Raw genomic sequence first — 18,314 nt, 5'->3', positions numbered from 1 at the left:
GGACCTATCCCGACGGCCAGGAGTTAAAAGCCGTGTCCTCTGTGTAGCAGTGAGCTCAAGCAGGAAGGAGCTGCGCAGAGGGATTTGGGGTGGGAGGCGACAACAGCTTCCAGAAGGCCCTGGTGTTCCCTGTGGAAGGCAGCTGGGGGCCTAGGTGACTCTCAGCTGGCTGCCTGATAATGAACGTGAGCAAGCTCTGCTGGCTCGCTAGCAGGACAGCTTGCGCAGTTGTTGAATGGCAAAAACTGCAGCCAGGCATTCTGTGGATGGGTTTGGAACTCTCTGCCTTGTATTTTGACCTCAGAATTGGGAAGGAGGCTATGTCAGAGAGCATTACCGTGTATGTCCTGCCTTTGAGCGAGCCACGGAGCAAATTTAGCGGTTGGTTTCCAAGGATTTCAGACGGCTCAGTCTCTTTTCAGGTGACTGTTGCATCTTGTATTTGTGATGCTGAGAACTGATCCGACTGGGAAGCGCTTTGCCGTTCCTGGTCTGGAGGACTGAGGCTCCCTTTCTCCAGCTCTCTTTCACTGTGCATTCCAGCAGAAAGAGGGGAGCCAGGCCCCGAGTTGGAAACAGCCACTTCTGCCTACCAGGCAACAGCAGCCTTGCGTTGCCTTCGGGAACTGCGCTCTGGCGAGAGAGTTACGCTCCTGCTGCCTTTTGAGTTGCTGGCGAGGCTTACTTTTGGGCGCAGCAAAGCTGGGTGCTCAGGCATTTGTTTGGCTACCAGAAGACAAACGTTCCCAATGTGTATCGAGCGGCCCTCGTCCATCCTAGTAGGTTTGCTGCACGAGCACGGCTGAAATGCAGTGTGTGTCTTGCAGAGAAGAAGCACCACCTTAGACAAGGAAACGTCATTCTGCTCGGATGAGCGTGGAAAGCTGTTTGAGCTTTGGCGTGAGGGGGGAGGTGTGAAGATGCCTTGAAACAATTGCCTGTGCTTGCCTTGAAGGTGTGAGAAGACGGTTGCTGCGTCCAAGAGGTTTACAGTTCATCGCTCTTTCAACGTTCTCACCAAGCCCTGAAAAGATTTGCCGATTTCACTGGTGGGAAGATTAGCAAGGTATCTGTGCAGCTGTAATAATGTTTTCTTGGGAAGGCGATTTCCCAAGGCAGAACACTGCTTTAAAGTGGTTAATGTCTGCCGACTGTAACTGTAGCGACGGAAGATGTTGAGGAAAAATCAGCCCAAGAAGCAGGTCTTCCTCTTTCTCCTTCCGGCAGCAGCAAGTTCCCATGTGACGATGAGCGTTTGCCTGCTCTTGAAGAGCTGGTTTTGCCCTGAGCAGCTAGTTCTCTGCAACTGAAAGGACCGAATGTTGTGCCAGGGAAGACCGATTTCTGAGGAACCCAACAACGTCTGTCTAAACTCGCAGCCCATGTTCTTAGAGGTGCTTTTCTCCGGCTCTTCCGTCAAGTGTTCCCAGATGAGTTTAGAATGCTTGCTCTGTCTTCAGGACGTGAACTATCCAGAGTATTTGGACCTTCGAGCGTACATGTCTGAGTCAGCTGGAGAGCCAGTCCGCTACGCCTTGTACGCCGTGCTGGTGCACAGAGGTGCCAGCGGTCGTGCAGGGCACTATTTCTGCTTCGTCAAGGTAAGCATCAACTTCATTTCTTGCGGGGTAAAATCTGTGCTGGTGAAGAGAAACTTGCCGCAGCATGTTGCTGGCAACCACTGTTGTTAAGGGAAAGGGCTCGCCGCATGTCTGCTTTGACGAGTCTTGGTGTATCCTTTGTCCGGGAGTGTGCTGTCTGGGATTTCTGCAGAAAGCACGCAGTTGCTGTAAAGGCATCGGTGCCTTTGTTTGCAGGCCAGTAATGGACTATGGTATGAGATGAATGATGCCTCGGTAGTCCTTTGCGACATCAACACCGTTCTCAGTCAGCAGGCGTATTTACTTTTTTATATCAGGTAAGAGCAAGTATTCAAGAGGGGTTCAGGGTAATTTTGCGCTACTGAAACTTCTTGTCCTCTGACGTGTTTTTCTTTCTGTCCTGGGAGGAAAGGACTGTTGGTAGAAATCAGTTCTGTCCAGCGTGCTATTCCCCGTGCCGTGTGTTGTCCTTCATTGCTTGGCCTTCACCTGCTGCACTTGCGTAACTTGTTACGTAGGTGCTCTCGGGAGCTGTCGAACGCCAGCAAGGAGAAATTGAGGCCGGAGGTGGTGTAAGGATGAGTCCCCTGCAAGGGACAGCTGTGGTAGCAAGACCAGCATCTAATGTTCAGCTTGTAGTCTTGGTTACGTTTTCAGTAGGACGGATCAGCTGCTGCAGGAAAGTGATAGGATGCGATTCAGCCCAAGAGGAGGCTGACAGACACGTCTCAGCTGCGATCTCTGTTGTTTCCCAAGGTGCTGTGAGGAGACACTTGGAGAAGGCACTTCTTACGCACCTGTGCCATCCCCTGCCCCTTCGTTCCTTGGTCAGCAGGAGGCTAATAATAAGCAGGCCGGATTTCTGGGACCACAGCATCCTCCTCATATGATGAAGGTAAATGTGGGTGAAGAGAGAGAAGGAGAAAGCATCAATTGATAGTGGGATTATTCTCTCTCTTCCATCCTCCCTCCCTCCCTCCCTTCCTCCCTTCCTCCCTTCTTCATTCCATCCTCCCTTCCTTCTTTTCTCCTTATTTTTTTAGGGAGGTGGGTGGTGGTCACGTCTGCATTGTATTTTCCCTCCCACACTGCAGCTTTCTTCACAGCTCTCCTGCTGCAGCCAGAATCACTCAAACAGTGCCTAATGCTAAATCGTGTGTCACCCGCTGCTTGTTTTCTTGCAGCTCCGCTTCCTGAAGCACTGCGAGACATTGCAAGTAGAGCCCAGGCCTGTGCAAATCATGAAAAAAAAGGGAAGATTGCTTGGTTTATTTGTAGTGCTGTCACTTCAGCTGAGCCAGCAAAACCAGAATGGCTTCTTCCAGAGTGCTGGCACAATTATGCTAGGGTTTTCAGGGAAAGTGTGAGGGGTGTGAGGTGGGGGAATGGAGGCACAAACATACGCACATATATGTAAAGGGAGAGAGAGAGAGAGACAGAGAGACATTTGGGAAGAGCTTTGATCCGTGTTCAGCTGTCTGGAAGGGCTTCCAAAAATGATGCTGTTTTACTTCCGATATCCAAAAACCAAAAGTAGGGATGAGAAATACTTGCCGGCCTTGCACGTAGAGTTAAAGCAGAGTGTTTTTTGTGTGTAAGGCTCCTGAGGCAACCTGTAGGACTACTGGGGGAGTAGGAGGGGATTGTGTTTGGGGCTTTGCAAAGCTGTGTGTTTGCATATGGCCATCTTACAGTCTCCTCTGTTGCAATACAGAGCTCAGGTCATTTAGAGAGAAAGCGAGCCCTGAAAGAGGATGAAGATAGCGCTGGTGTCCCAGAAACGGTCAGTCATTCTCTCAAGAGGAGGTGCTCTCAGAGGCTGCACCAAAACAGGCAAAACTGCCACCAGCAGCAGTATCGCAACGGCAGTTGGCGCACAGCTTCCCGTCGTGAGAGGAGCTGCTGGGGCAAGGGCAGAAGCTCCACCCAATGTCCTCGTTACAGACCCCAAAGCAGAGGACAAACAGAGCCAGACAGGTCACAGGAGCATTCTTGCAAAAGCAAGAGGCTCCCCGAGTCGTCACTCTCCAGAGGGCAGGATGGGCATCGCTTCAGCAGGCACCGAGCAGACTGGCACCGCTGTCCAGTGCAGGAGCAGCAGCCTGGAAAATGTTCTCATCAAAGACGAGCACCTCCAGCTGTGTCAGTTCCTGTGGGTTTTGAGGGCCCTACCTGGAAGACTGGAAAGCCAGGAAGCAGAAAAAGAGGCCATCCGCGTGCAGAAGGGAGCGACATCAAAACGGAAGGGAAACGGCGAAGGGTGGAGAAAAGAGATTTCAGCAGTGCGCTCCTCGTTCTTCTCTGGCTGATCCTCTGGTGCTCCCAGTTGGCTTTGAAGAACTCTGAGTAGTGCAGAGTCTCTCTGGAGATCATGTAGGTAGGTTGATCAAGTGAAGCTAGGGGAGCTGTGTTAGACCTTAGAATCACGTCTGCACACGGTTCTTGATAAGGCTACAAGAATGCTTGTTCTCATGCATGAAATCTATGACTGCAGAATCATAGATTTGTCATATGCACAGAGGATAACTAGACACCCGGAGCTTTTACAAAGAGTGGTGTAGAAAACTAAAAGGCATAAAATGCCGAACCCCAGAGGTTTCATATGAGGCATAGAACAAGGCAAGAACTAGCCTTGCTTACTGGTTTGTGTGCCAGCCAGGACCTAATGTCCACTCGACCTCTGAGGGTGTCCGTGTCTTAGGAAGGCAGACGTTCAGAAATGACCACAGAGCAGCTGCAAATCACCGCCTGCAGCAGACCTGCTAAAATGCAGTCCCTTAGAGGCATCAAGCAGCACCTCTCTGTTGTCTGTCCTTGCCTCTTTCCTTCCGACAGTATGATCTGGATTTCTCTGTGCTCCATGTTGACAGCGGCAAGCATAAGGAGAAGAAGAAAAAGAGGAGACCCATGAAGAAGCTGAAAAGCTGCTTGGAATGCTCAGATCCTCATTTGCAGAAGTGCCCGTGGGAGGAGAAGGAAGAAGCCCATCCTGCAGGCGGCTCTCTATGGGAGCAGTAGAGGAACAGTGGCAGTGAAGAGCTCCACGGGGACGGGCAGCCTTCCCGTGCAGCTGGCAGCCAGAAATAGAGCTCCATCGCATCCCGCGGGGAGCTGCAAGGTAAGGGGCCAGAGGAAGTGTGCGGGATTCCTTTTCATTTGAGCAGAGCATATTCTTTTAAATGCTTTCTAAATGCTTGCGTGAGGAAGGCTGTGCGGTATGCCCTGGCTTCCAAATACTCTGCCTTAATTAAAAGAAAGACGCAAGGTTAGCTGCTATGCTTGTTTGTTTCCAGTTTTGAGTGGCTACTAGGACAGAAGGCAAAAGCACCACCAAATGTCACGTCCCTAAGGTCTACGATGTGCCAGGAAAGCAGGTAGCCACGTCCTGCTTTCTGCACAGTACCCGCGTCTTAGCAGGCAACTGAAATACAGTGGCTTTGCCAGGAAGGCTTTTGGAAGCCTCCCCCTCAAGGTGGGTTCAGGCCCGGAGTCCCAGTGCACGTCAAGCTGTGGGCAGGCTCAGGTCTTTGCTCTCTAGAAAGCAAACCGCTGAGCAGATGGGTTTGTGCTGAATGTCATGCCAGGGAGTGAGCCCGCTTCCTTTTGTCGTTCAGATGCAGAGCTTGCGGCCAGCAGCCTTGAAGACTCTGACTAAGCTTACCATCAAGGGCACAGCTTACCATCAGCCCCAACAGGTAGCCATTCTCCAAACAACGCTAACCAATCCAAGTTTGAAAATTGTTCAAACACTAGAACAATAAAAGTACTGTCAAAACCAAACCCAGTGCTTGGTGGTGCTTCAGCCTTCTGTATGGAATTGCAGCAAGAGAAGAAGGCTTTTTTTTCACAGTTCTTTTCCCGTAGGCGTCCTTTTATAGCAGGTGCCAGTAATGCCGACGGGTGGTGGAGATTCCGCTGGCGCACAGTGCCTGGCAGTAGCCAAGGTCCGAATGGGGTGCAGCGGGAGCGCCCAGCGGGAGTGCAGGAAGCAAGGGGCTGTGCTGGTCGGGCAGGTGGAGCGTCAGCAGAGCTGATGAGCAGCTGCTAGTGCTTGCCTGGGACTGGGTGGGTGTGTGGAAGCGAGGCTAAGGGGAACTGATGATGCCTGGCAACTGTGTAAGGTAAAGGGAAATCCCAGGAGGCCCCTGTGGAGAATGAGGGGGTGTTTTGGGGTGCACGGCCACACACACGCGGCTGGTCCTGACAAGACAGCCATGTGCGTCCATTGCAGCTGTTCCAGTTAGATTCCCAGGGGCCAAACGTCTAGTGTGGCAAGCCAGCACAAACACACACACACACACACACACACATACACACACACACACACCCCCAAACACTCTTCAGCAGCAAGCAGTTTATTAGTAAATACTTACAAACAGACCGACCTGATGGTAATCTCGAGAAGGACCACTCCCATGCTTGTCCCGATCGTCTGCATGGTGAGAGAGAGAGTCGTCAGGCACAATCTTTTTGGGCGTCCCCGAGGAGGCAACGTGGTCCTCTGTTGTGTAGCAGCCTCCCTCTCCTTTGGAAAAATTCCGGTATTTCTGATGATTCGCGGTAGGTGGGAGTCCCGGCACCTGGGGCCAACAAGTGCAGGGAGCCTAGCCCAACTCCGGCCCGGTTGCATAACCGGGCTATGATACTGCGCAGGTGTGCAGACTTATTCCGGGGGCCACATTGACTCTGGGGGTCGCTATTTCATTACTCTTCAACTTCTGACCTTCAGGTTGACTGCTTCTCATGGTTATTTTGTGGCTGGAAGCCACAGAACTTATATGTAACCAACTGCTGTTCTTTCTCACAGATTTCCAAGACCTTGTTAGTTATTTGTATTCCGCTTAACACAACAGTACTGTTGTAGACACCCAAAAGTTACAACAGGAACATTCTCACCAAGTATCAGGTAGTACAGATACAAAAGTTACAACACGGACAGTTCCCACCAAGGATCATGTAGTAGGGATACAGCAGCCAAGGCAGAGGTGCCAGCGCCAGCAACGTGGGGAAGGGCTGCAGCCAAGCAGGGCGCAGCGGGGCCACAGGGGCCGTGCCACGGCCTGGCGCAGGGGTGCGGCGGCAGGCAGGCCGCGCCAGGGCCGGCACTGGGCAGTGGAGCCGGGCGGCACCGTGTGCGGCCCTGGAGCAGGCAGCCGTGCCGGGGCCCTGGATGTCATCTGGATGTCATCTCCAGGCATATGGAGGAAAAGAAGGTGATGAGGAGTAGTCAGCATGGATTCACCAAGGGGAACTCCTGCTTAACCAATCTGACAGCCCTCTATGATGGAATGACTGGCTGGGTAGAGGAGGGGAGAGCAGTGGACAGTACGTACCTTGACTTCAGCCAGGCTTTTGACACTGTCTCCCATAACATCCTCCTGGGTAAGCCCGCAGGATGTGTGGGTTAGACGAGTGGACAGTGAGGTGGATTGAGAGCTGGCTGAATGGCAGAGCTCAGAGGGTCGTCATCAGTGGTGCGGAGTCTAGCTGGAGGCCTGTGGCTAGTGGAGTCCCCCAGGGCTCAGGACTGGGTCCTGTGCTGGTCAGCTTCTTCATCCAAGACCTGGATGAAGGGACAGAGTGCCTGCTCTGCAAGTTTGCCGATGACACCAAGCTGGGAGCAGTGGCTGATACACCTGAGGGCTGTGCTGCCGTTCAGAGAGACCTGGAGAGGCCGCAGAGCTGGGCGGAGAGGAACCTCAGGAGGTTCAACAAAGGCATGTGCACGGTCCTGCACCTAGGGAGAAATAACCCCAGGCACCAGCACAGGCTGGGGGCTGACCTGCTCGAAAGCAGCTCTGCAGGGAAGGACCTGCGAATGCTGGTGGACGACAAGCTGACCACGAGGTAGCAACGTGCCCTTGTGGCCAGGAAGGCCAATGGTATCCTGGGGTGCCTTAGGAAGAGTGTTGCCAGCACGTCGAGGGAGGTGATCGTGCCCCTCTGCTCAGCCCTGCTGAGGCCTCATCTCGACTACTGCGTCCAGGTCTGGGCTCCCCAGTACAACAGAGACGTGGAGCTACTGCAGAGAGCATCCAGCATAGGGCTATGAGGATGGTCGGGGGCTGGAGCATCTGCCCCCTGAGGAACGGCTGCGAGAGCTGCCCCTGTTGAGCCTGGAGAAGAGACGACTGAGAGGAGATCTTACCAACGTCTCTAAGTACCTGAAGGGAGGGTGTCAAGGGGACGGGGACAAACTCTTTTCAGTTGTGCCAGGTGACAGGACAAGACGCAATGGGCACAAACCGAAGCACCGGAAGGTCCGCCTGAACGTGAGGAGGAATTTCTTCCCCGTGAGAGTGACAGAGCGCTGCAACAGGTTGCCCAGAGAAGTTGTGGAGTCTCCTTCTCTGGAGCCATTCAAAGCCTGCCTGGATGCAGCCCTGTCTAACATGCTCCAGGGGACGCGGCTTGAGCAGGGGCGTTGGTCTCAATGATCTCCAGAGGTCCCTTCCCACCCCACCGATTCCGCAGTTCTGCGACCGCTCGGCCCGGGCGCGGGCCTAGCCGGGCCCGCCCGAGGCCCCGGAGGCTGCGGCGGGGCGGGGCAGCAGCGCCAGCGAAGGTCACTGGGCATGCCGCGCGTCGCTCACGGCGCTCCCCGCCCCTCCCGCGCCCCGATTGGCTCTCTGCCCCCACCTGGCCTGCCGCTCAGCCAGCCAGCGCGGAGGTGGGCGGGGCCCGGCAGCAGCCCGTGGGCTTGGCAGCCTGGCGGGGCGGCACGGCACTTGCTCGCCGCCGCCCTCTCAGCGGCAGCCGCCAGCCCACAGCCTGGCGCCGGCCCCGGGCTCCACGCACCAGCTGCCCGCGCTGCCCGCCGGCGCTGGAGGCAGGCGCGCCAGGACACAGCGGGCATCCTGCCCTCCGGCGAGCTGCGCCCGCGGAGTCGACCAAGCTGGGGGCCGAGAGAGGCCCTCAGGCGAGGGCCTTGCGGCTGGCATGGGGCCGGTGAGAGCCCTTGGGTTTGGCCCCTGCTCTAACTCCCACCACTGCCCTGAAGCCCTGCCCCGACCCCAACGCTGCTGCTCGTTCGCAACCCAAGCCCCTGCCCTAACACCCAGCCCCACACCCTCACCGCCCAGCCAGAGCCCAAGTCGAGCGCCCCTTAGCCTGCCTCTCACCCCAGCCCTCACCTGAGCCCTCAGCCCAGTTCCCAGCCGTGTGGTGCTTGCCCGGAGCCCTCGCCTGGACCCAAGAAGGCAGCCCATGCCCAGCCGCTTGCCCGCAACGCTGAGCAGAGCTCTGACCCCTCCCTCAAGCCTCCCCCGATCCCAAACCCCGAAAAGGCAAGCAGCAACCCACAGGCCATGGCCAAAACACTAGGCCCTAACCAGAACCCCAAAGTCCAACCTGAAACACTAACCCTCTCCCGGTTTCCTCTGGACCGAGTAAAGCACGCGCGCTGTAGCACTCCGTGTTCTGAGTTAATGGCAGTGTTCAAGGGAAGGCAATTTCTTCCAGGTTATGCCTGATAAAGCATGCTTTCCTGTACGGTCACATTAGGCACGAGGTTCGTGCTCCAGAAGGCCTTTTGCCCACATCCTACTGACAGAGTTCACAGACATGGTGACTTTTTTGCTCCGTTTCACAGTCCAGCTGTGAAATGCAGTCTTCACGTCTGAGCAGGGAGGCACGTGGAGGCAGGAGGAGGCTCCCTGCAGAGCTGCTTTCCAGTAGGTCAGCCCCCAGCTTGAGGGAGGGAGTTGCCTTTCCTGCCTCCTAAGCACTTGGACTACATCCCCAGCCGAGTGACGGTCTCCATTATCGAGCTCCCAGGAAACACCTGGTCTACCCTCACAGCGTGCCCCACGCAGTAACAGCTCGACCATGCCAGAACTGTGAGCGTTAGCACGACCAGCTTTGTGCAAGCCGAAGCTAGCACCACGTGCTTAGAAGAAGAAGGGCTGTGTGTCTCTGAGGGCCGTTCGCTCTCCTCAGAGCTCCATCCAATTAAAGCAGAGCCTTCCCACCAGTAATCTGTTAACATCTCTCTTCTGGAGAGATGGCAGATTATGCTCCCCACTGCCACAAATACGAGGGGGCTAACAGGTTCAGCTGGCACGCTTAGAAGCAGGCATTTGTCCATAGTCTCCGAAGCTCGTAGTAAGACTTCACACAATGCGCCTTTGCGCCTTTAAACAGCCTCCTTCCTCTTTTCTTCCTCTTCCTCTTCCTCGTCTTCTGTTAGGAAGGAAATGCTGGCTGGCTCCGGAAGCATTGCTTTGCCCTTCCAGGTGCAGACCCTTCCCTCAGAGCAGCTCAGAGAGACAAGGTTGAGCTGGAGTACCGTTTGCGGAAGGAAACGGAGGAACCACCCAATGCCGTCTGAAAAGACCGTCCCAAGCAAGCCGCTTTGGCCACACGCCTGTGCACATAGCCCAGAGGTTGCCAAAGAAATTGAGCAAAGCATCCCCCACTAGGCACTTGTCAATCAGCTGCTTTCACTAGTTCAGTGAAGACTCTCTTATGCTTTAATCCTGCAGCACTAAGTTTGCTCACGGCGCGCAAAGGGAGAGAGCAGCCCTGTTGCTGGGAAGCCTTCTGGAGAGAGCAGGTCAAAGCATGCTCGCAACGATGAGGACACACTCTATGACGAATGCGTAGGAGTGTCAGGTTTCTCTGCTAATTCCTGGAGACAGGTGAGCTTGTGCAGAGGCTCCCAGAACGACTTAGAAGCTTTCTGGAGTGCCGGTGTCTTTCTTCACAGAGGCTTGCTCGTAAGGGCCACTGAAGGGCTGTGTTTCTCTGGTAGCAGTAGTGCAAAATCCACCGATTGCTTTCCCTCCGGACCTGGAGAGAATTCCTTGAAAAGGACCCCGTTGTGCTCTAGAAGCCTTTGGGACAGCGTGACGGACGGCCGAAGAGGGGGAAAGACCATTTGCAGCAACATGGGCCTGGCGGCCCAAACTGCCCCACAGCTGCGGTGACAGCAGCGTGCCTTTTTTTCTTAGCAGGCTTATTCTGCCCGGGGAGGGAGCACGGTCCCCACCCCCGCCACGAGCGGGGGTCAGCGCAGCGGCCGCCGGCTGCGGACGGTGCCCGGTGGCCCCGGGCGCCGGCTGAGCGCGTCTCTGCCGGGGCCGCGGGGCCGAAAGGGGGCAGGGCCATGCTGCCCCGACACACGCCCGTCACAGACACACTGCGGTCCGATTGGTTGCACCACAGCAGGGCCGTCCCACTGGGCTGGCGGGCGCCTGCTCATTGGCTGAGGTGCCCCCGTCACAATGGCCCGCAGGGCTGGGGTCGCTCTGCAGCAGAGAGGGCGGCAGCGCAGCAGCTCCTCGCGCGCTCTCTGCCCCGGCGCTTGCAGTCGCGCTGGCCCAAGCGAAGGCGGGCTGAGCGAGCCTGCTGGATTGCTGGATTCATTCCTCTTCCAGCTGGAGCTGCGTGTGGTGAAAATGGAGTCCCACTCTGCAAGCTGGGGTCCGGTACCACCTGCAGGATCTGGCCTAGAAAGCAGCTACTGCTGTGAGTAAAGACCTCAAGAGTAAAGGTTAATTTTGTGCCTGGCCAAAGGCACCGCAAGTGGCTAGTGTTGCAAGGCTTTACGGGTTGACAAGCTGCGGGGGATGCTGGAGAGTTTTCTGAGAATCCATCGACTCCCTCCGCTGTGCGCGACAGTTGACGACAGCATTGCCTAGCAAAAGACCTGCTGCTCAGAGGGTTGCTGGCTTATCTGGGGGTCTTGGCTGTTCCCTTTGTTAGTGTGTAATTGGAGGCCTGAGGTGAAGGGTTAAGGTTAGGATGAGGAAAAGGAACAGAATAGGAAAAGGAACGAAGGCCGGCAGTCTCTTTTGCAATCTCGTTTCCTTGCAGTCATTACGGATGGAATCGCTCCGCCACAAAGGATGCTTTTCCCACCCGAGAAGATTTCTGTGGCTTGGCGGCAAAGGCAAAGTGTTGGAGCTGGACTCCACAACCTGGGCAACATGTGTTTCCTCAGCTCTGTTCTGCAGTGTTTGACCTACACTCCCCCTCTGGCCAATTACATGCTTTCCGGGGAACACAGCCAGTCGTGTGAGTACTTGTGAACATGTTCCTTGTGACCCTCTGGACAGCTCTGCAGGTGAAAGAAGAAGAATGACTATGTGAAGCAAACTCTGAGCTGTCCTGTTTTCCCTGTAGGCGCTGGCTTTTACTAGCGCAGGATATCCTGAGCTATCCCAGTCAGGACAGCTGATGGAGTGCTTGTGTTCAGTTAATGGCCTGTGGTCACACGTCGTGCAGGGGGGTGGTGGTTCTTTGGTCCCTGAGGTGAACGAATGATCGAGGGCATTGGGAAGTAAGGCACTTGATGAATCGTTGGCCTCTGGCTTTCTGGCTGGTAGGAAGATGACAACATTTTGGAGGAGGGCATCCCACGTGTTCAGTGTTCCTTCACAGCCGGCTTTCCGTCCTGCACTAGCACTGTGAGAACTGACAGAGTCGCTGTTGAACCGTGAGAAGAGTAAGACTCCCAAAGAGCACCGTGAAAGCCGTATGAGCTAGTCTGGCTCTTCCTGTGCAGCTGCCTGCAAAAGAGGGCCTGGCAGTGGTCGTTCCGGGGTTTGCTCAGGAAATGGGTGCTAGTACAGACTTGCTGGTTAATGCTTATGCCCACAGGCTGGGCTGTTGGCGCCTTTGGAGACGAGAGCGTGGAATGGAGAGCAGAGACCGCACTTAGAACTTTGGGGTTGTTGTTGCTCAAGGTTTTCCACAGGTACGTCGGTACCTTTCCCTCGACTGAGGTGCTTTCTTCCTTGTCTCTGGACAGGTCGTGCGCAAGGCTTCTGCATGCTGTGCACAATGGAGACGCACGTTAACCAGGTCCTGTTCTGCTCTGCCAGTGCCATCGAGCCTACGGCTGTCTTCAGTGACCTTAGACGTAAGTCATTTCAGACGGCATTCTTTGTAGCAAGGTGTGAATTTCCAGCGGGTTATGTCACGGGTGCCAAGGGTTTGGCGAGTGGAATGTTTTCAGGAAGAGTGCTTTGAGAAAAGCAGCGTTTCTGTCCTGTCCCTTCTTCTGAGATAAGCATTGTACTCTTTGTATTTCTTAGGGATAGGGGAGCACTTCTGTTTTGGCAGACAGGAAGATGCTCATGAATTCTTACGTTACACCGTGGCTGCTATGCAGACAGCTTGTTTGAGCGGAAGCACCGAGTAAGCAGAACCCGGTTAACCTTTAAGTGTTCTCTAGCGCTGCTGGCACCTTTGTTTCCTACCCTACATGAAAACCTTTGTCCGGGGTTTTTGTAGAAGAGACGAGCTCTTTAAACAAAGAGCTGAGTCTCTGCCTCAGCTCTTCTGAGTGCTGCTGCTCATTTGTTTCCAGCTTGGACAGCTCGTCGCAAGCCACCACGGTCATTCACCAAATATTTGGAGGGTTTCTACGATCCAGAGGTACGTTTTGAAACTGATACTGTCGTACGTTTTGAAACTGATACTGTCCTTAGAACTGGCCTGTGCCTTTGTGCCCGTTTGTCACAAAGAGCTTGCAGTGTGACTGAAGTAGCGGGTCCCAGCAATGTAAACGAGCAAAGTGAGTCTCCTTGGCAGTTGGTGAGGTGCTTCTGTTTGAATTGCAGTGACGTGCTTGAGCTGCCAAGCAGTTTCGGACTCCTATGAGGCGTTCCTTGATATCCCTTTGGAGATAACGGTGAGAGGTTTTAGAAGTGTGGCAGAAGGGGCGGTGGAAGGCGCCGAGCTTTTGGGGTTTGTTCTTGCTTTCTGTGGCTTTCTAAGCTCCACGGAGTTCCCTTAGGAATGCCCGCTGTTCACGGCAAAAGGGCTTGGTGGTGGTGGTGGCTGGGAAGCGGCTTGGACTCGGTCCTGCTCTGGAAGCCCCGTGAATGGTCTCCGTGTACGTGTGGGGTGTGGGGTTTAAGCTGGAGAGAGAGCAATGAGCATCTCTCCTACACTTGTGATTGGCATTTGTTTTGCTTTTGTTGTTTGTGCAAAGGCAAACCACAGGTTACGTAGCTGTGTGCTGCCACAGGCAGGTCGCTCTTTGTGTCAAAGTACAATCATTTTCAAACAAGGTCGGTGTTCAGCACGCTCTGCTCCTGCCTCCTGCTTTCAGAGTGTTTGCTGCTTCGCAGTAGGTGTGCCACGTGTGAAGGAGGGAGGCCCTCCGGCCAAAGCGTAGTCGCAGGTTTGGATTTGAGTGTGCGGGAGCTGAGGTGTCCTACTTTCTTCCTCATCCAGGCAGCCTCCTCGGTCTCTGGAGCGCTGGAAGAATTTGTGAGACCTGAACTGCTGGATGGTGAGAATTGCTACAAATGCAGCAAGTAAGGTTCCTCCTCCCGCCATTGGAGTGGGAGCTACTGGCTGAACGTGCTGTCCGTCTCAGAGCAGAAGCTGTCCTTGGACTTAATTGAGAAAGACAAAGGAGAGCACGAGAGGCAGCTTTAGCTTTTTCATGTTTTTTGTAGCTTTCAGTGTTGTTTTCCCTGGCGGTGGTCAGCCTTTCTAACTGTGAAGCTGCGCACGGACCTATCCCGACGGCCAGGAGTTAAAAGCCGTGTCCTCTGTGTAGCAGTGAGCTCAAGCAGGAAGGAGCTGCGCAGAGGGATTTGGGGTGGGAGGCGACAACAGCTTCCAGAAGGCCCTGGTGTTCCCTGTGGAAGGCAGCTGGGGGCCTAGGTGACTCTCAGCTGGCTGCCTGATAATGAACGTGAGCAAGCTCTGCTGGCTCGCTAGCAGGACAGCTTGCGCAGTTGTTGAATGGCAAAAACTGCAGCCAGGCATTCTGTGGATGGGTTTGGAACTCTCTGCCTTGTATTTTGACCTCAGAATTGGGAAGGAGGCTATGTCAGAGAGCATTACCGTGTATGTCCTGCCTTTGAGCGAGCCACGGAGCAAATTTAGCGGTTGGTTTCCAAGGATTTCAGACGGCTCAGTCTCTTTTCAGGTGACTGTTGGCATCTTGTATTTGTGATGCTGAGAACTGATCCGACTGGGAAGCGCTTTGCCGTTCCTGGTCCGGAGGACTGAGGCTCCCTTTCTCCAGCTCTCTTTCACTGTTGGCATTCCAGCAGAAAGAGGGGAGCCAGGCCCCGAGTTGGAAACAGCCACTTCTGCCTACCAGGCAACAGCAGCCTTGCGTTGCCTTCGGGAACTGCGCTCTGGCGAGAGAGTTACGCTCCTGCTGCCTTTTGAGTTGCTGGCGAGGCTTACTTTTGGGCACAGCAAAGATAGGTGCTCAGGCATTTGTTTGGCTACCAGAAGACAACGTTCCCAATGTGTATCGAGCTGCCCTCGTCCATCCTAGTAGGTTTGCTGCACGAGCACGGCTGAAATGCAGTGTGTGTCTTGAAGAGAAGAAGCACCACCTTAGACAAGGAAACGTCATTCTGCTCGGATGAGCGTGGAAAGCTGTTTGAGCTTTGGCGTGAGGGGGAAGGTGTGAAGATGCCTTGAAACAATTGCCTGTGCTTTCTTTGAAGGTGTGAGAAGACGGTTGCTGCGTCCAAGAGGTTTACAGTTCATCGCTCTTCCAACGTTCTCACCATAGCCCTGAAAAGATTTGCCGATTTCACTGGTGGGAAGATTAGCAAGGTATCTGTGCAGCTGTAATAATGTTTTCTTGGGAAGGGCGATTTCCCAAGGCAGAACACTGCTTTAAAGGTGGTTAATGTCTGCCGACTGTAACTGTAGCGACGGAAGATGTTGAGGAAAAATCAGCCCAAGAAGCAGGTCTTCCTCTTTCTCCTTCCGGCAGCAGCAAAGTTCCCATGTGACGATGAGCGTTTGCCCTGCTCTTGAAGAGCTGGTTTTGCCCTGAGCAGCTAGTTCTCTGCAACTGAAAGGACCGAATGTTGTGCCAGGGAAGACCGATTTCTGAGGAACCCAACAACGTCTGTCTAAACTCGCAGCCCATGTTCTTAGAGGTGCTTTTCTCCGGCTCTTCCGTCAAGTGTTCCCAGATGAGTTTAGAATGCCCTTGCTCTGTCTTCAGGACGTGAACTATCCAGAGTATTTGGACCTTCGAGCGTACATGTCTGAGTCAGCTGGAGAGCCAGTCTGCTACGCCTTGTACGCCGTGCTGGTGCACAGAGGTGCCAGCGGTCGTGCAGGGCACTATTTCTGCTTCGTCAAGGTAAGCATCAACTTCATTTCTTGCGGGGTAAAATCTGTGCTGGTGAAGAGAAACTTGCCGCAGCATGTTGCTGGCAACCACTGTTGTTAAGGGGAAAGGGCTCGCCGCATGTCTGCTTTGACGAGTCTTGGTGTATCCTTTGTCCGGGAGTGTGCTGTCTGGGATTTCCTGCAGAAAGCACGCAGTTGCTGTAAAGGCATCGGTGCCTTTGTTTGCAGGCCAGTAATGGACTATGGTATGAGATGAATGATGCCTCGGTAGTCCTTTGCGACATCAACACCGTTCTCAGTCAGCAGGCGTATTTACTTTTTTATATCAGGTAAGAGCAAGTATTCAAAGGGGTTCAGGGTAATTTTGCGCTACTGAAACTTCTTGTCCTCTGACGTGTTTTTCTTTCTGTCCTGGGAGGAAAGGACTGTTGGTAGAAATCAGTTCTGTCCAGCGTGCTATTCCCCGTGCCGTGTGTTGTCCTTCATTGCTTGGCCTTCACCTGCTGCACTTGCGTAACTTGTTACGTAGGTGCTCTCGGGAGCTGTCGAACGCCAGCAAGGAGAAATTGAGGCCGGAGGTGGTGTAAGGATGAGTCCCCTGCAAGGGACAGCTGTGGTAGCAAGACCAGCATCTAATGTTCAGCTTGTAGTCTTGGTTACGTTTTCAGTAGGACGGATCAGCTGCTGCAGGAAAGTGATAGGATGCGATTCAGCCCAAGAGGAGGCTGACAGACCACGTCTCAGCTGCGATCTCTGTTGTTTCCCAAGGTGCTGTGAGGAGACACTTGGAGAAGGCACTTCTTACGCACCTGTGCCATCCCCTGCCCCTTCGTTCCTTGGTCAGCAGGAGGCTAATAATAAGCAGGCCGGATTTCTGGGACCACAGCATCCTCCTCATATGATGAAGGTAAATGTGGGTGAAGAGAGAGAAGGAGAAAGGCATCAAATTGATAGTGGGATTATTCTCTCTCTTCCATCCTCCCTCCCTCCCTCCCTTCCTCCCTTCCTCCCTTCTTCATTCCCATCCTCCCTTCCTTCTTTTCTCCTTATTTTTTTTAGGGGGGTGGGTGGTGGTCACGTCTGCATTGTATTTTCCCTCCCACACTGCAGCTTTCTTCACAGCTCTCCTGCTGCAGCCAGAATCACTCAAACAGTGCCTAATGCTAAATCGTGTGTCAGCCCCGCTGCTTGTTTTCTTGCAGCTCCGCTTCCTGAAGCACTGCGAGACATTGCAAGTAGAGCCCAGGCCTGTGCAAATCATGAAAAAAAAGGGAAGATTGCTTGGTTTATTTGTAGTGCTGTCACTTCAGCTGAGCCAGCAAAACCAGAATGGCTTCTTCCAGAGTGCTGGCACAATTATGCTAGGGTTTTCAGGGAAAGTGTGAGGGGTGTGAGGTGGGGGAATGGAGGCACAAACATACGCACATATATGTAAAGGGAGAGAGAGAGAGAGACAGAGAGACATTTGGGAAGAGCTTTGATCCGTGTTCAGCTGTCTGGAAGGGCTTCCAAAAATGATGCTGTTTTACTTCCGATATCCAAAAACCAAAAGTAGGGATGAGAAATACTTGCCGGCCTTGCACGTAGAGTTAAAGCAGAGTGTTTTTTGTGTGTAAGGCTCCTGAGGCAACCTGTAGGACTACTGGGGCAGTAGGAGGGGATTGTGTTTGGGGCTTTGCAAAGCTGTGTGTTTGCATATGGCCATCTTACAGTCTCCTCTGTTGCAATACAGAGCTCAGGTCATTTAGAGAGAAAGCGAGCCCTGAAAGAGGATGCAGATAGCGCTGGTGTCCCAGAAACGGTCAGTCATTCTCTCAAGAGGAGGTGCTCTCAGAGGCTGCACCAAAACAGGCAAAACTGCCACCAGCAGCAGTATCGCAACGGCAGTTGGCGCACAGCTTCCCGTCGTGAGAGGAGCTGCTGGGGCAAGGGCAGAAGCTCCACCCAATGTCCTCGTTACAGACCCCAAAGCAGAGGACAAACAGAGCCAGACAGGTCACAGGAGCATTCTTGCAAAAGCAAGAGGCTCCCCGAGTCGTCACTCTCCAGAGGGCAGGATGGGCATCGCTTCAGCAGGCACCGAGCAGACTGGCACCGCTGTCCAGTGCAGGAGCAGCAGCCTGGAAAATGTTCTCATCAAAGACGAGCACCTCCAGCTGTGTCAGTTCCTGTGGGTTTTGAGGGCCCTACCTGGAAGACTGGAAAGCCAGGAAGCAGAAAAAGAGGCCATCCGCGTGCAGAAGGGAGCGACATCAAAACGGAAGGGAAACGGCGAAGGGTGGAGAAAAGAGATTTCAGCAGTGCGCTCCTCGTTCTTCTCTGGCTGATCCTCTGGTGCTCCCAGTTGGCTTTGAAGAACTCTGAGTAGTGCAGAGTCTCTCTGGAGATCATGTAGGTAGGTTGATCAAGTGAAGCTAGGGGAGCTGTGTTAGACCTTAGAATCATGTCTGCACACGGTTCTTGATAAGGCTACAAGAATGCTTGTTCTCATGCATGAAATCTATGACTGCAGAATCATAGATTTGTCATATGCACAGAGGATAACTAGACACCCGGAGCTTTTACAAAGAGTGGTGTAGAAAACTAAAAGGCATAAAATGCCGAACCCCAGAGGTTTCATATGAGGCATAGAACAAGGCAAGA

General features: G+C 53.8%; 1 protein-coding gene across 1 annotated transcript; it reads left to right on the top strand.

Annotated features, from left to right (window-relative positions):
• Positions 1-1,319: 1,319 nt before the first annotated feature.
• LOC134154914 (ubiquitin carboxyl-terminal hydrolase 42-like) lies at positions 1,320-17,998 on the top strand. Its single transcript, XM_062601541.1, has 13 exons — positions 1,320-1,601; positions 10,979-11,069; positions 11,418-11,618; positions 12,355-12,465; positions 12,641-12,743; positions 12,916-12,983; positions 13,169-13,239; positions 13,788-13,870; positions 15,029-15,140; positions 15,541-15,681; positions 15,900-16,000; positions 16,440-16,588; positions 17,634-17,998. The coding sequence occupies exons 1-13, from the start codon at positions 1,320-1,322 to the stop codon at positions 17,996-17,998; spliced, it is 1,878 nt and encodes a 625-aa protein (XP_062457525.1).
• The last annotated feature ends 316 nt before the right edge of the window (positions 17,999-18,314 follow it).

The sequence above is a fragment of the Rhea pennata genome, unplaced genomic scaffold (assembly GCF_028389875.1).
Source record: "Rhea pennata isolate bPtePen1 unplaced genomic scaffold, bPtePen1.pri scaffold_76, whole genome shotgun sequence".
Taxonomy (NCBI): Eukaryota; Metazoa; Chordata; class Aves; order Rheiformes; family Rheidae; genus Rhea; species Rhea pennata.
The sequence above is the reverse complement of the archived record's forward strand: the minus strand, read 5'-3'. Positions and strand labels throughout refer to the sequence as shown.

Coding starts and splice junctions, on each gene's coding strand:
- LOC134154914 (XM_062601541.1), top strand. CDS start 1,320: ATGTTGTGCCAGGGAAGACCGATTTCTGAGGAACCCAACAACGTCTGT. Junction 1,602..10,978: donor ACTATTTCTGCTTCGTCAAG/GTAAGCATCAAC, acceptor TTCCTCTTCCAG/CTGGAGCTGCGTGTGGTGAA. Junction 11,070..11,417: donor CCTAGAAAGCAGCTACTGCT/GTGAGTAAAGAC, acceptor GTTTCCTTGCAG/TCATTACGGATGGAATCGCT.